This window comes from Panthera onca, chromosome B2, assembly GCF_046562875.1.
Source record: "Panthera onca isolate mPanOnc1 chromosome B2, mPanOnc1 haplotype 2, whole genome shotgun sequence".
NCBI lineage: Eukaryota > Metazoa > Chordata > Mammalia > Carnivora > Felidae > Panthera > Panthera onca.
The window spans coordinates 53,125,598-53,139,934 of record NC_138343.1 but is presented as its reverse complement, the minus strand read 5'-3'; the positions used below and the strand labels follow the sequence as shown (position 1 = coordinate 53,139,934).

Here is a 14,337-nt window from a genome sequence, read left to right as displayed (position 1 = left end):
TTTGAAGTGTATTTGAAGCTGGAGTTATCATCTGGTCAACAGTGGTACTATATTTCCCCTCCCACTGCTATACTTAGAAACCCAAGAGTGGGTCTGAGGAGGCTTTCCGTTTGATTAACTCAATATTGAGGTTTGCATAAGCAAGTGCTGTGCTTGAACAGTGAGGCAAAGGGATAAGAATCTCAGTTAGCAATTGAAATACTGAAAAATGGTGTCGAAACTGGATCTGGAGAGAAGTGAACACAGGACAGGACACATGATAACAGACACAATTTATGGATACTTCCTACATGCCTGGCTCTTTTCCCAGCATTGTATATGCATTCTCCCATTAAACTCAAAAGTCATTGAACTACAAGTGGAAAAAAGAAATTATCCTCTTAGAGATGAGGCAACTAAAGAATGAGGAGATTAATAATGTGTCCTAGATCATGTAGCCATAATTTAATAACCACTGAAAGTGTCTTTCACCAAATTGTTGAAAAATCATGTTATAGCCAAATAATCTTTCTTCAATATAGGAAATGATGATGGAACTATGGCCTCTACTATTTTTGTGGTATTTTAGCTAGATTAAAATATTGACCATCTTTTTAAAAACACTCATGTTTTCTAAATGATAATGCTAAGCCATAGCAGTACAAATATGAAAATACCATATTATTTGAAAAAAGTGAAGCCTAAAACAAATCATAAGGTAAAGGATTGTTGAAACCCCAACTTTTTGATGACAATGAAATAGCAAACTTTCATGAATCTTCCCTTCTGTGTCTTGAGATGTGCAAGGTACTTTCACAAAGCCTCTTAATTTGTTTTCTTAATAAAAGAATCTTGGGAGTTGGGAGTATTAATGCCACTTAGACATTATGGTCAGATTAATACAGATTAATTAATTTATCCAGAAGTGCGGTCATTTACATGGCAGGGCTAGAATTCTAAGCCTAGTTTGTGTGATTCCCCTCTATGCATGATGGGTCCCAAACTTCTTGTCTATTTATTTGGTAACCCGGGAGAAGCTTCCCTAGTCTTATATCTTCAGTATATCCTTTGGTATGGTAGAGATTTGTTTACAAACTAAGAATAAACCATGAATTAAGATCAAAGTCAAAGTATTTAATAACAAAGTAAGGAACTTCCTCAAAATTAAATTATATTTTAGTGGTCACACACCTGATTTTGAGGGTTGCTATGACCACAAACTAAATTATTCTCCATTCTTTTAATTTTTTTTTGTGGGTAAGTACCAGTGACCACAACATGAAAGGAAATACACATACAATGCGAGTTTTACGTATCTGTTTTTGGTTAAATTTCCTTCTTAAAAATAGCTGCTTTTTGTGGAATAAATCGTCGTTGACATTAGCTGTAGAAATTGGATTTAGGGATAATGTTTAGCATAGCATCTTTTCAGTTATTTTATATCAAATAAGAAGTTAATAATAGAATGCAAAATGATAGATTAGAGCTAGGGGCACTTGTTTTCCACCAGCCAAACAAATTAGCATGTGTCAGGTTCTCCAGGTCATGAAAGCAATCAGATGATCAGGTTACGTCACAACACTGCACTTCACAGGTTAGTTGTGTACTGCATTTAATTATTTTATGGAGAATGGCTCCAAAGAAATCATCCTTCATCTCCCAATGAAACATTATTCAGAGAATCAAGAGCATACTTCTAGGTAAAGATTATTTGTCATTGTCTTATGATAACCAAACTCTGTAATTTCACAACAGCGAGTGCTATAGTGCTGTGCATAAATGTTTCTCCCCATTTCCTTTATCCTCTTGGAATCAAGTATTTAAGAATAAATATCCAAGTCCTCCTTCCTTCATATGCTCTTTAGTTGTTTGTAAAGAAGGTGACATAAAGCTTTACATGTAGTCATGCGTTTCATTTGGCACAATTCTAAATATTGTAGGTGATAAAACACTCATGTAGATATGTTCCTTGCCTTCAAAGAATGTACAACTCAGGAAAACAACACTTCCATGAACAAGATAATCTGTTGAACAGCATAGCCATCATAAAACTCAGTGCCAAGTGTAAAACTGTACAGTGTCATTATAGTTCACACAGAGAGGTGTTGGTAAGCGAAACCAAGGATGTATAAGTCTCTTGAGATATGGGCTAGAGCATTGGTCCCAGTGGCCACCGTCCAGCACTTTCTGGGAACTTGTTGGAAATGCCAATTCCTGACATCTACCCCACACCTATTGAATCAGAAACTCTGGGGTGAAGTCCACAATTTTCAGTCTAACAAATTCTCCAGGAGATTCTGTTGCAGCTAGTATGAAAATCACCGCTGTAGATAATAAAATAGTGATATTTTATTACTATTTATTATCTAGTGATAGATAATAAAATAGTGATATTTTGTTCATATGATGATGTATCATTATGTTTAAGAAGTAGGAATAGAAAGAAAATAAATCCTCAAATAATTTGGGGACTTAATTGATAATCCTTGATGATGATTAGTAAGCTTTTAAAAAACCCTCTGCTAATTAGAATAAAAAAATAAGATGAAGTCTTCAGAGTAGTAGAAGGAGACAGTTTTTTTGTCAGCTAAAGTAGTCCTGTAATTCCAGATTACTTGTTTCTCCTATTTGACAACTGCCCTCCTCCCTTTATATACAGAAGATCTAAACTACAGATTTGCTTAGCAAGTCACATATGACAGTACCTGGAGGTATGGGAAGGTAAGTGGCCTAATCATTTAAAGATACACCATGTCCCTCACATCATCAGAGTCAGCTGGGTGTGTTAAAACCGACTGCTGGGCTCCACCGTCCACAGCTGCTGATTTGTTAGGTCTGAAATGTTGTGTTTTTAAGTTCCCACATGAAGTGAGGCTGAGCTGGCTGATGTGGGGGAATGAATGGTCCTGTTAATCTTAATGTCGAGTTTAGATGTAGTCGTTGTAGGATTTCTCTGTTTTATTAAGTCCTGACAAATCCCTTTTCTTTAATTTTTCAGACTTGGTAACCTATAGCTTTTAAACTTAGTGGATCCTACATATATCCTTGTTTCTCTGAGATTTTCATTAGCTTTTCTGTAGAACCATCAGGCCAGCAGCACTCCCCCTCCCAATGTGGTTAATTTACAGGAAACATCATTCTTTGCTCCCTCTGTCATCACTTATCAGCTGGTGTTTGTAAATAAAATTGGAACAGATGAAATATTTGGCTTTCGCTGGTATTTCACTGTGCCTATGAAATGCAAGAATTCATAAAAGTGGGAGAACACTGGTTCCATAAAGTGAGACGGTTGAGTTTTTTTTCTAAGTGCTGATTATGTTAGCCAGGTTCTTCGTTTTGTGGTTCGTTTTTTACAGTTTTGGGAAATTCATTAGAATCTGAAACTCTGGAAAACAATGTTGGCATATGCATCGGTACGTGTATTCTGAGACTCTTTACCCTTAGATCTGTTTCCACTCAGGCATTTGAAGCATTTACAAGAAAAATGCTTTTGTTTTACTTTCTTGCTCTCATGTAGAATGAAATGTTTTTTCTGGTATGAAGGAAAGTGTGGCATAATTGCAGAGAACTTTGCTTGTTATGATGCAACATTTGGCTGAACAAAAAACAAAATATGGCTCCTAATGACTGTTAGGTTAGAAAGCCTAAATGTTTGAGGGTGTGTCTGTCTGTGTCTGTGTGTGTATTTTAGGAGGCTTCTCCCCCACTACCCCTTATTTGTGTCTCGGCAGTTTAATAGCTGTATTCATCTGTAAATGTTACATATTTTATGAATAAATTCAGCTAATATTTATAAGCAGAGTGTCAGATACTTTTGTATACACTGGCATTTTGGGAAAAAGTTTGAGAATGCTAAAAGGTGGATGTAAAATAAGATGCTTAAATAATTTGAACATAGTAATTTAAAGGCATAAAACTGAAAACTAGGATAGTTTTTATAGCTACCTAAAAATAAGCATTTTAAACATATAAAATGTTTATTTTAAATAGGTAGATACTATGGGGTGCCTGGGTGGCTCAGTTGGTTAAGTGTCTGACTTCAGCCCAGGTCATGATCTCATAGTTTGTGAGTTTGAGCCCCGCGTCTGGCTCTGTGCTGACAGCTCAGAGCCTGGAGCCTGCTTCAGATTCTGTGTCTCCCTCTGTCTCTGCCCCTCTGCCACTCATGCTCTGTGTCTCTCAAAGATAAATAAACATTAAACAAGTTTTTTTTTTTTTAAATAGGTAGATACTAAATGAAAGTGCCAAATAATTTCAAGTAATAGCCTATAAATCCATTTAATGAAAGTTTTATTTGTTTTTAAAATGCAACTGTTGCTTGCAAGGTCAAATTAGAATGATCAATTCTTATAGATCCAAAAGAATGTTCCAATTCATTGGGTCCAGTACAACAGAATGATCATTTTTAAAGTAAAAAGGAAGATAAAAATATGAAAGGATTCATTTCACCCTCTTGGTCTTTTTCTAGATTGTCTATATTTTGGTAATTTGTTCTTCTATTGAAATCCTATCATTGTTTTGCCAAATTACAACAAAAATCTCCTTGAAATTTCTATTGAAATTGTACTAAATTTTGATTAATTTGGAGACATCTGACATCCTTATGCTATGAAGACTTTATAGCTTCAAAACTATGAAAAAGATTTTCTATCCATAAGGAGGATATGTATCTCCTTTTATTTAGGCTTTTTACCTAATTCGTTAATAGAGATCTATAATTATACATAAAAAATCTTGTATTCTTGTTAGAATTTTTCTTAGTCAAAGTTTTGTTTGCTATTTTATTATTTATTTAACTTATTTTTTTTTTAAATTTTTTTTTTTTCAACATTTTTTATTTATTTTTGGGACAGAGAGAGACAGAGCATGAACGGGGGAGGGGCAGAGAGAGAGGGAGACACAGAATCGGAAACAGGCTCCAGGCTCCGAGCCATCAGCCCAGAGCCCGACGCGGGGCTCGAACTCACAGACCGCGAGATCGTGACCTGGCTGAAGTCGGACGCTTAACCGACTGCGCCACCCAGGCGCCCCTATTTAACTTATTTTTTAATTGAAGTACAGCTGACACACAGTGTTATAGACAGTTTCAGGTATACAACATAATGATTCAACAATTCTGTATATTATGCTGTACTCACTGTAATTACAGTTGCTGTCTGTCACCATGCAGCGTTATTAATAATCTGGAAGTAATTTTTATGTTTGTATCTAATGTGCTTTAATACTCATATATATTTGTTTTATAAGCATGTCTGAAAATAGAATTCTCTATTTTCTTTTTTTATCTTTAAAAGGGAGAAGTGGGACCTCCAGGTGCTCCAGGTCAGGATGGATCACGGGGAGAGCCTGTGAGTATCTTCTTAATTGTGTTCCAAAAGATGAGGTTCGTTTCCTGTCGTGAAATCCTCTAAGTGCTCCTGTCAAATGCCCTGTTCTTGTTCAGTAACTTTCAGTCTGAGATGTCGTAACGTCTCTTTATGGAACACTGTAAAATAGTGAACTATTTAGTCCTTTTTGCAAAACAGGAAGAATGTTGCCAGCAGACAGTTCCTGTGCAGTATGAATTATGATCACGAGTACTCGCGCCTGTGCAAACAAATGGCTAATACGAACAACAGGGTCTGTTGCTGACCCTTTAGTCAGTGTCACCTTGTCACTGGTTCGCTGTTTTGTAGTCTGCTTTCTGGGATCATGCGTTCAATAAGAATTGGGGTAAGAAACATATGATGGAAAAAGTACCGATTCTGAATCCTCAATATATGTGTCGTTAGCAAGTGCGCCAGGGGACTCAATTTCACTTACAGTCTCCCCCGCCTTTTATTCCTACAACTCCTGGCCGACATTGGCCAACATTTAAAGATCAGCAGGTCTCATTTTATTCGTCAAAGTTACTTATTGTTAGGGAATTTGCAGTTTGTTTTGGGGATAACTAGATTAAGAAATTTAAAAATCGCCAAGATATATTGCAGTTTATCACAGCATGTTCACACGAGCCCTCAGAGTCTAAATACTGGACAGAAGAGGGAGAGAGGAATCATTAAAGCCTCTTACATGGACAGACTGAACTCCTCTTAGGATGCCGCAATCAGATATTGATTAACTTCTCATCTTGTGTATTATAATGCATTAGCGCAAGTTCTCTACACAGCTACTGCCTTCAGGGAACTTATAATCTAGTAAAAAAAAAAAAAAAAAAAAAAAAAAAAGGATGCAAATCCTTGCCAACCTGCGGCAATTTTTAGTAAATGCCAAGTAGGGATTTAACATGGAATCTGAAGGCCAGGGTTTAAAGATAGTTTCTGCCACACTCCAGCTGTGCAAGCTTGGCTAAATCAATTTGCCTCTTTGAAAACTTTTCTCCTTATCTGTGAAGTGTGCATACTTAACCATACCTACTTTGCTGTGTTGTTGGGAGGCTTACATAGGAAACATGAAAAAAAAATGTGAGAACATTGCACAAATGCATGGAGTTATCTCAAGTGCAGAAGCAGTAGAGAAAGGGAATCTTGTATCATGAGAAATATTTATGAAGGATTTGGGGCTAGATTTTATCTTGAAAGGGTGACTGGGAAAGAAAGGAAGACAAGAGGGAGAAAGAATATTAGTAAAGGCACACAGGCTGGGATGGTTAAGTGTGTGCCCAAGAAATGATGAAATGATTTTTTTTTTTTACTGTTTATTGAGAGAAAAGAAGAGAGAGAAAGAGAATCCCCAGCAGGCTCCACAATGTTAGCACAGAGCCTGATGCAGGGCTCAATCTCAGGAACCATGAGATAGTGACCTAATAGTGGAAACCAAGAGTGGATGCTTAACCGACTGAGCCACCCAGTGCCCCATGATGAATTGATCTTAATGAGGTCCTGAGGCTGCACTGATAGGTCCTTACTGGGCGGTAGGAAGTGAAGTTGGGAAGTTGGATAGAATCATAATATGGAGATCCTCAACTCCAATTTGGGAGAGAAGTAATTCGGGAAGTAAACTTTTTTCACTTGCCATGGAAGTGACATGAGAAAACAAGAGTAATGTGATATAAAATAGTGCTTTAGAGGCAACTATGAGCTCCTGATAGATTCAGGATGGATTGAAAAGAGAAGAGACTGGAATCAAGACGTCAATTTGCTAACTATTTTGACAGACTGGGCATGGGCAAAATAAGGCCTCAGGGTGTGAATTGGAATGGAATGTGAACACCGGATGTCTGACTCATAATTTTTATTATTAAGGAAGAATTCTAGGACTTGGTAACTGGATATGAGAGTGGGTATGTTTATTTGTTCTTATTTCAAACAATATAAAGTGTGTGTGTGTGTATGTATGCACGTGTGTGAGCACATGTGCATGCATTTACATGAACACGGGCAGGACAAGGGAAGACAGACAGGTGAGAGACAGAAAGTTCAAATGGAATAGGAGAGGGAAATAAGAGACAACTGAAATGAAAAACAGGTTATAATTGGAGCTGATTGTGTTTTAAGTCTTTGAGTCAGTTATTTGGAATTGTGACTCTTCCCACAGAAACAATGTTAGAAAGGGTAGACTGACCAAGTGTAAATGTGAGCAATTATGCAGTGTGAGCGGCATATATTCACTTTAAAAATAATACTGTTGGGATCCTGTTAATTAAGCCAGATAGGATAAATAGGAAATTAGGGGCCCTCAGGGGCTCTTTTCCTCTCCCAAGGATGCCTGTTCCTTACAGCAGCCAGAAGCAGATGCCCATCTGTGTTTTCTTGTGCCCTGCCTGCTCCCACTTTGTTCAAGATTTACCTTCATCTAGAACTTTTGCACTAGGATAAAATTCCATCCCAGGCAACATGGATGGCCCTTCGGATTTAAACCTTTTCTTTCTTTGCTCCCTTCCTGTTTTCACTGTGTTCCCAGAATGTATACGGCATTGGTTTTAGTGAGAGAAACAACGGGACTGCCCATGGAGCCATACAGACTCGCAGGGGAGGTAGACAGTAAAGGGATAAAGAAACAAAAGCTAATTACAAAGTTCCAAGGCAATCAAGGTGTTGGGGCAGGGAATCATGGTAGTGGGACGGTGGAAGTATCTGGAATGTAATCTCTTCTAAACCAGCGACATAGAAGACTGGGAGTTACCAAGTGTAACTCTTTGGACTCTCTCCAGTTCTGTCCCATCAGATCAGGGAAGGCAAGAACAGTCCCTACCCCTCCTCTCCCTCTCTTTCTCTTTCCTGCAAACCTCTGGAGAAGAAGCCAGGATTCCCAGGCCAGAAGACATATTCTCTTAGGAAAGCAATTAATAGATTAAGCATCTAAAATTGGCCCACGTTATCTGGATAGAATTCTTGTGATGTGTATTATTTTGCAATAAAGAATGTAATTACAAATTATTCCCTTCCTTTGGCCATTAATGAAAATTTGGTTGTTAGAAGTAACATCCTGGGAAGATTGATCTTTACCATTTGTGGAAAAGCTTTGAAAACAGGAGAAAATGAAAGTTTTTATATTTGGTAATGCAAACAAATGAGTATTCTTCCATTGCATGTGGATGTGGGTTGTAAGTATTTATGATGAATGATTTAGCCCGCTAAAAAGGACATGTTCACTTTGTTTTATAATGTGGCAGCCAAAAATTAATGGAGCTTAAATTGGAAGGGCAGAAGCTCTTAGAAAAATGCTTTAAAGCTAATTAAACACAGCTTGTAGCAGCCAGATCATGGTTCATCCCTGTAAGCAGATTGATAAATATGAACCCTAATTCCTGGAATTCAAATTGAGGACAAAGGCTATATTTCACTGGGAAAAGATTATATTGTCTAAAGTACAATTACATTCAAATGCCCATACTTTGAATTTTAAAGTCTAGTATAGGCCAATTCTAATGGTGATTTAGTCCCAAAGGTGATTTACTTTCTAAGTGCCAAATTATACATACTTAACTTCAACCCAGGTGACCAGATACTCAGTTCTAACACTTGCTGGACATATTATAATGGGTTTCAACCACGGAATGCTCCGTTTAAGGATTATAGTCTGATCATTCATTGTGCCAGACATTATACTATTCCAGGAGAACGTGAAGATTAATTTGTGAGGGCCCTGCCCTCAAACAGTCACACGAGCCAGTAGATAGTTTAGTAGAAATGTTAAGGAGGTAGGCACATGGGGTCTTGCAAAGTTGAAGAAGATGTGTGTAACACTACATGAGTTTGGGATCATCACTTGGCCCAATTCATTCTTCTTTTCTTTTTAATAATAGCATTATTGAGATATAATTCACATACTGTACAATTCACTCGTTTAAAGCACATAGAGATACATTTCCTAAACAAGGTAGTCTCTTGGCCACATCCTGGAAGATAAATAGGAGTTGTCTAGTTGTTTGGCCTGGCAAGGCAGGAACCTGTAGCATATTCCACAGTGTCAAAGTAAAAGAAATCATGATACTTTACGAAAAGCTGACACTAGTTCAGGCTGCTTAGGATACATGAAAAGGATGGGATAGAAATAGAAGATGAGGTTGTGGGGGTTGGTAGCAGCCAAATCCCAAAGGGCCCCATATGTCTGTGCTGTTTGCCCTTAAATCTGACAGCAGTGGGACCTTTTCAAAGGTTTTGAGTAGGCAAGTGAGTTGATCAGAGTTAGAAAGTTTAAAATTTTTTTAATGTTTATTTTTGAGAGAGAGAGAGTGTGAGTGAGACAGAGGTACACACAGAATCTGAGGCAGGCTCCAGGCTCTGAGCTGTCAGCACAAAGCTCTTTGCAGGGCTTGAACTCGCGAACTGTGAGATCACGACCTGAGCCAAAGCCAGACGCTGAACCAGCTGAGCCAGCCAGGTGCCCCAAATTCAGAAAGTTTTAGAGAGGTGATTCTGACAGCAGAAAAGAGAATAGATAAAGGTGAGCTGAGGTAGAGGACAGAGCCTTGCAGCTGTCTAGCTGGGCTGTGCCCCAGTACAACTAGGGCATGAACATTGAGAGTGGAAGGAGGGAGTGGGGTGGGACTGGTTTGAAATGAACTGAAAGGTGGACCAGCAGGGTTCAAGGACCAATTGCATGTGTTACTTAATGATGAAAAAGGATGACTCTCAAAGTTCTGCATGGATGATAGCACAGGGAGACCAAGCAATAAATAGAAAAGAGAGCAGGGAGAATAAGTTTGTACTGAGGGAGATGATCGTACGATATTTTCACATGGGACTTGCTGGATAATAACAAAGACATTTAAATGGTGTCCTGTGCTTTGGGTAATGAGAAAAGAATAGACATGTACAAATGGAGGCTAATACAATTCCAATAAGAGATAGTGGGTCAGATTCAAGGAAATTATAGGCGGATTTTGTGAATAACTAGGGTGTACTAGGTTGAAAATGCCCCCCCCCCCCAAGATAATCAGACCCTCTAATGCCTGAAACCGGTAAATGTTATCTTACTTGAATGAAGGGCCTTTGCAGATGTGATTAAACTAGGATATGGTGATAGAGAAACAATCCTGGATTGTCTGAGGGGTAGCTGATACAAGTTCAAAGGTGCTGAGAGCAGAATTAAAGTCAGAGGCAGAGGTGAGAACGTGGTGGCTGAAGTGGGAGTGATACAGCTACAAGTCAAGGAATGCTGACAGTTACCAGAAGTTGGAAGAGATGAAGAATGGATTCTCCGCTAGAGCTTCTGGGGGGAACACAACCCTGTTAAGCTCTGGACTTCAGACTTCTGGCCTCCAGAAGTGGGAGGGAATAAAATTCTTTTGTTTCAAATGACCAAGTTTGTGGTGACTTTTTTTTACAGCAGCCACAGGGCAGTAGTACACGGGGGCTTGTTATCAAATCATTTGTGGAGTGGACCCGTGTCAAAAGGCGTGTGAGCACATACTGATACCTATCACACACTTCGTAGTAGCACATGTATCGATTAAAACCATTTGGGATTAAAGCACATAGGTAAACAAGTTTCAGTGACAGTTTGGTTAAAAGCAAGGCTCCCCAGCCACAGATATCTTCTGATTTAGAAATTTTGCTAAACTGTCAAGTGTTTTTAAAACCTTAATGCATCAACTTCTCATTTTTCTATTTTTGTGTCATTCGATTTGGTAACTTTTGGCCTATAGGTCTTGCACGGTTGGAACAGTTTAAATGTCTGATACTTAATGTGTTATATATATAAACTGTGTAAAATGTATATGGATTTAAACATAGTTTAGAAAAATTGATACTATATGAATGTGTATGTGTAAAAAATAATCTGCACGGTAAACATACAGTTTAATCCTGTTTTGGTTACCTGGCTTATTTTTTCCCCAGGTTGGTTTTTGATGTCTGTTATGTTCCATTTATTTATCTGTATTTTATTTTCTCCCCTGAGCATGCCATTGTTTTTGTAATACATTATAAAAAAAATTGAGGTCTGGATTGTGAGTGGCTTACAGTGTTTCCTTTCTGTTCTGTTTTTAAAATATGTTAAGCTTGTCAGATGACATTTTCATTTTTGTGCCGAGGAATAGAGAACAATCAGATTGCTCCAAGGAATCCTCATGTGTTTTCACAAATCACTCTGATTTTATCTTGGGCAGTTAAGTGGATGGGATGACAGGGCACCGACACACCAAATTCAATTAGTTGAAAAACAAAAACTGGAAACATCCATATTTGACCAAATGAACTTTTAGGGCAAATCATCATGTTGACCAGCTACTTTCCCATGGCCCATTGTTGCTGGCCAAATTATCTGTGGTGTCAACATTTCCACTGCTTCTTTGTCATAGCTGTTCTTGTCCTGCTGCTCCATCCTGATGACATGCTGTATTTAGGGTAACATTTTTCCTCAGACGGTCTGAGGCGTTTGCTCGCTACTTCTCTCCTGATCAGCCAGCCCCTTGTGGCTCATGGCGAAGATGTGTAAGCAGGGCCTGGACTCCACTCTTTGAGCCAAGATTCCTGGAGCTCCATGAGGATGAGAGAAAGGATGGCACTTTTTCTGGAGCTATGGAGGTGAGCACACGTTTCTAAAATAAGGATGTGTTAAGCCTTTTTTATTCTGGAAATGTTCGCTGTATCATTTTTCTAGGAATGAAGATGTAGTGTTCCCTGTACTATATATTCAAGGACATTGGCTCATAGAGGTTTCTGTTTCCTTTCCTCATGTCTTTAGAAAATTTCTAAACCCCCAATTTGTGTTTGTGTGTATGGTGTAATGTTAGCTGCTGAACTGGTCCAAGTCACCATGTACTTAAGAGACGAGTAGGTGTTTTGTTTAATTGCCTTTTCTCTGGTGTGGTGATTTGACTTGTCATTTTTCTGCTTATAAGCCAAAGACATCCATAAACTTCTTGGGAGAAAGTTAATGTCAAAAGGCTATGGTGGTTTCCCATGTGGAATAATTCACTTTATTATATTAGCAATGTGGAGGTATCCTTATTTACCTACTTGACTGTATTTTTTAATTTATATTGAGAAGGAAGAAATTATTAGGAAGAGAAAAACCCAAGTTCTGTTTTTGTTCCTATTTGATTGGCATTTGAGTAATAAGCTTTTTAAAATATTCTGTAGAGATTTGTAACATCTTTTTCCCACTCTTCTTTCAGGCACCAGGAAGGGCACATCCTTGTTATGTGTTGAGTGAAACAAGCTTAACCCGATGTTTCCTGAGAATTTCACGTGGCATTTCTTAGTATCAAGGCAGCTCGCATTTAACAACTTAGAATATTCGAAAAATTGAATTGTATTTATTATTGTAATAATCCCCTGCTGATTCCAGGGTGGGTTATGTTTTAAAACCTGATTGAGAGTAAACCCTTAGAATGAATTTTGAAGTTGGTTTTATCTAAATTAAATAATGTATAAGTCTGACTTATCTGCAGGAGTGATTAACTTTGTTCGGTGATATCTGCAATTTTTTGGTTTCCCAGAATAAGGCCTTTGGCTTTGTAGTGACTATGAAAATATTGTATCTGTTTCTTTAAACATAAAAAACAAATGGCCCATTATCTGTATAAATTAGTTAATAAAATCCCACTAGATTTAACAAATGATTCACTTAATTCTTTCCATTATAAATGATTCCACTGGCAGAGTAAACCAGACCACCATCAAACAACTTTAATAAAGTGACTTTATGGATTTTAAATTTGGGGGCTCTGTGTTTATGGTACTGATCATTTTTCTGTTCTGAAGAAATCTTTTAAATATGTTCATTGTAAAATTATTGATCAGCATTAAAATGGATTTATTTCAGTCTTTCCCTTGTTTATTTGTTTCCTTATAATTCAAAAAGGCTTTATCGATTTCTGAAATGACAAGAGCGTTGAATGTAATTGAACCTAGGAAATGACGTGTGATTAGTTCTTAGAATGGTTAACATATAATATGGGTAAATAGAATCTTCATGTTGCTTACATAGGCTCACTTCTCACTGACATGGGGATTGATTACATCCACCTCTGGAGAATGGGTGACAGGAAGCTTACATCACCATATGTACAGGATATTTAGTCTAGGTTTCAAAGCTTTCAAGACTTTGACTTTAAAATTATGTTCTTTAGTCATACAGGGGCTGGGGTTGTTTTGTATACTTTTAATCTTGTTATAAGGTATCATACGATACTTTTGAATTAGTCCAAATACATTCTCCATTTTCAAAGCATGAAACTACAGAATTAACAATGTTGTTTAAGACAAGGCATATATATTTTAATACTGGATTCATGATCCATATTAGTGGCTATTTTAGCAGACGAAATGAGAATGTTTTCCATTCGTTCTATTTTCACAAGTGTGGAAACGAATACATTGTTGATGTGATGTGGAGTGCACACTTTGGTAACTAGATTATTTCATTCTAAACAGCTCTTGTTTTTATATTTTAAGAAATATTTTCAAAATGCTTGAGTGTGGTTACCACATTGAGCACTAGACAAATGTTTGATGTCCCTGAGAACATCAGAAAATCATTTATATTCTCAGTATGTTAGGGTGTGTAAAATACATATGGGGAATATCTGAGAAAGAGCACTTAAAAATACTTGTTTATACCAATGTGCATTTTTATTTTTGATGATGAGGTAAGCTCCTAATAAGTAATTGATTGCCAATAGTTCTAGGTACTTAGATGGTTTATAAAAATGATTTCTATAATTTTGAATACTGAGGTGTTCTATTGTTTGAAATGTATGCTTAGTTAAGCCATAGCTGCTTTGCTGTTTTAATTTTGGTTCCTTAAAAATGTGTGGCTTTGAAATGCTTTTGGCATAGATAGATAATTCAGGGGTTGTAGGGGAAAAACCCAAGGTATGTTTTAACAAAAGAGTATATGAATCATGAGTAGACTAGTATTTATGAATATATTCTAGAAGTCATGTACTACCCTAATGGTTCAATCCAATGGAAATTATCAAATAAT

At 37.3% G+C, this 14,337-nt stretch overlaps 1 protein-coding gene across 1 annotated transcript in view; it reads left to right on the top strand.

Moving 5' to 3' along the window:
• COL21A1 (collagen type XXI alpha 1 chain) overlaps positions 1-14,337 on the top strand; it is a 125,790-nt gene that overhangs the window by 80,274 nt on the left and 31,179 nt on the right. Inside the window, exon 15 of the mRNA XM_060615790.2 lies at positions 5,274-5,327. Coding sequence (XP_060471773.1) covers positions 5,274-5,327 — 54 coding nt within the window. The remainder of the gene's footprint in view (positions 1-5,273; positions 5,328-14,337) is intronic.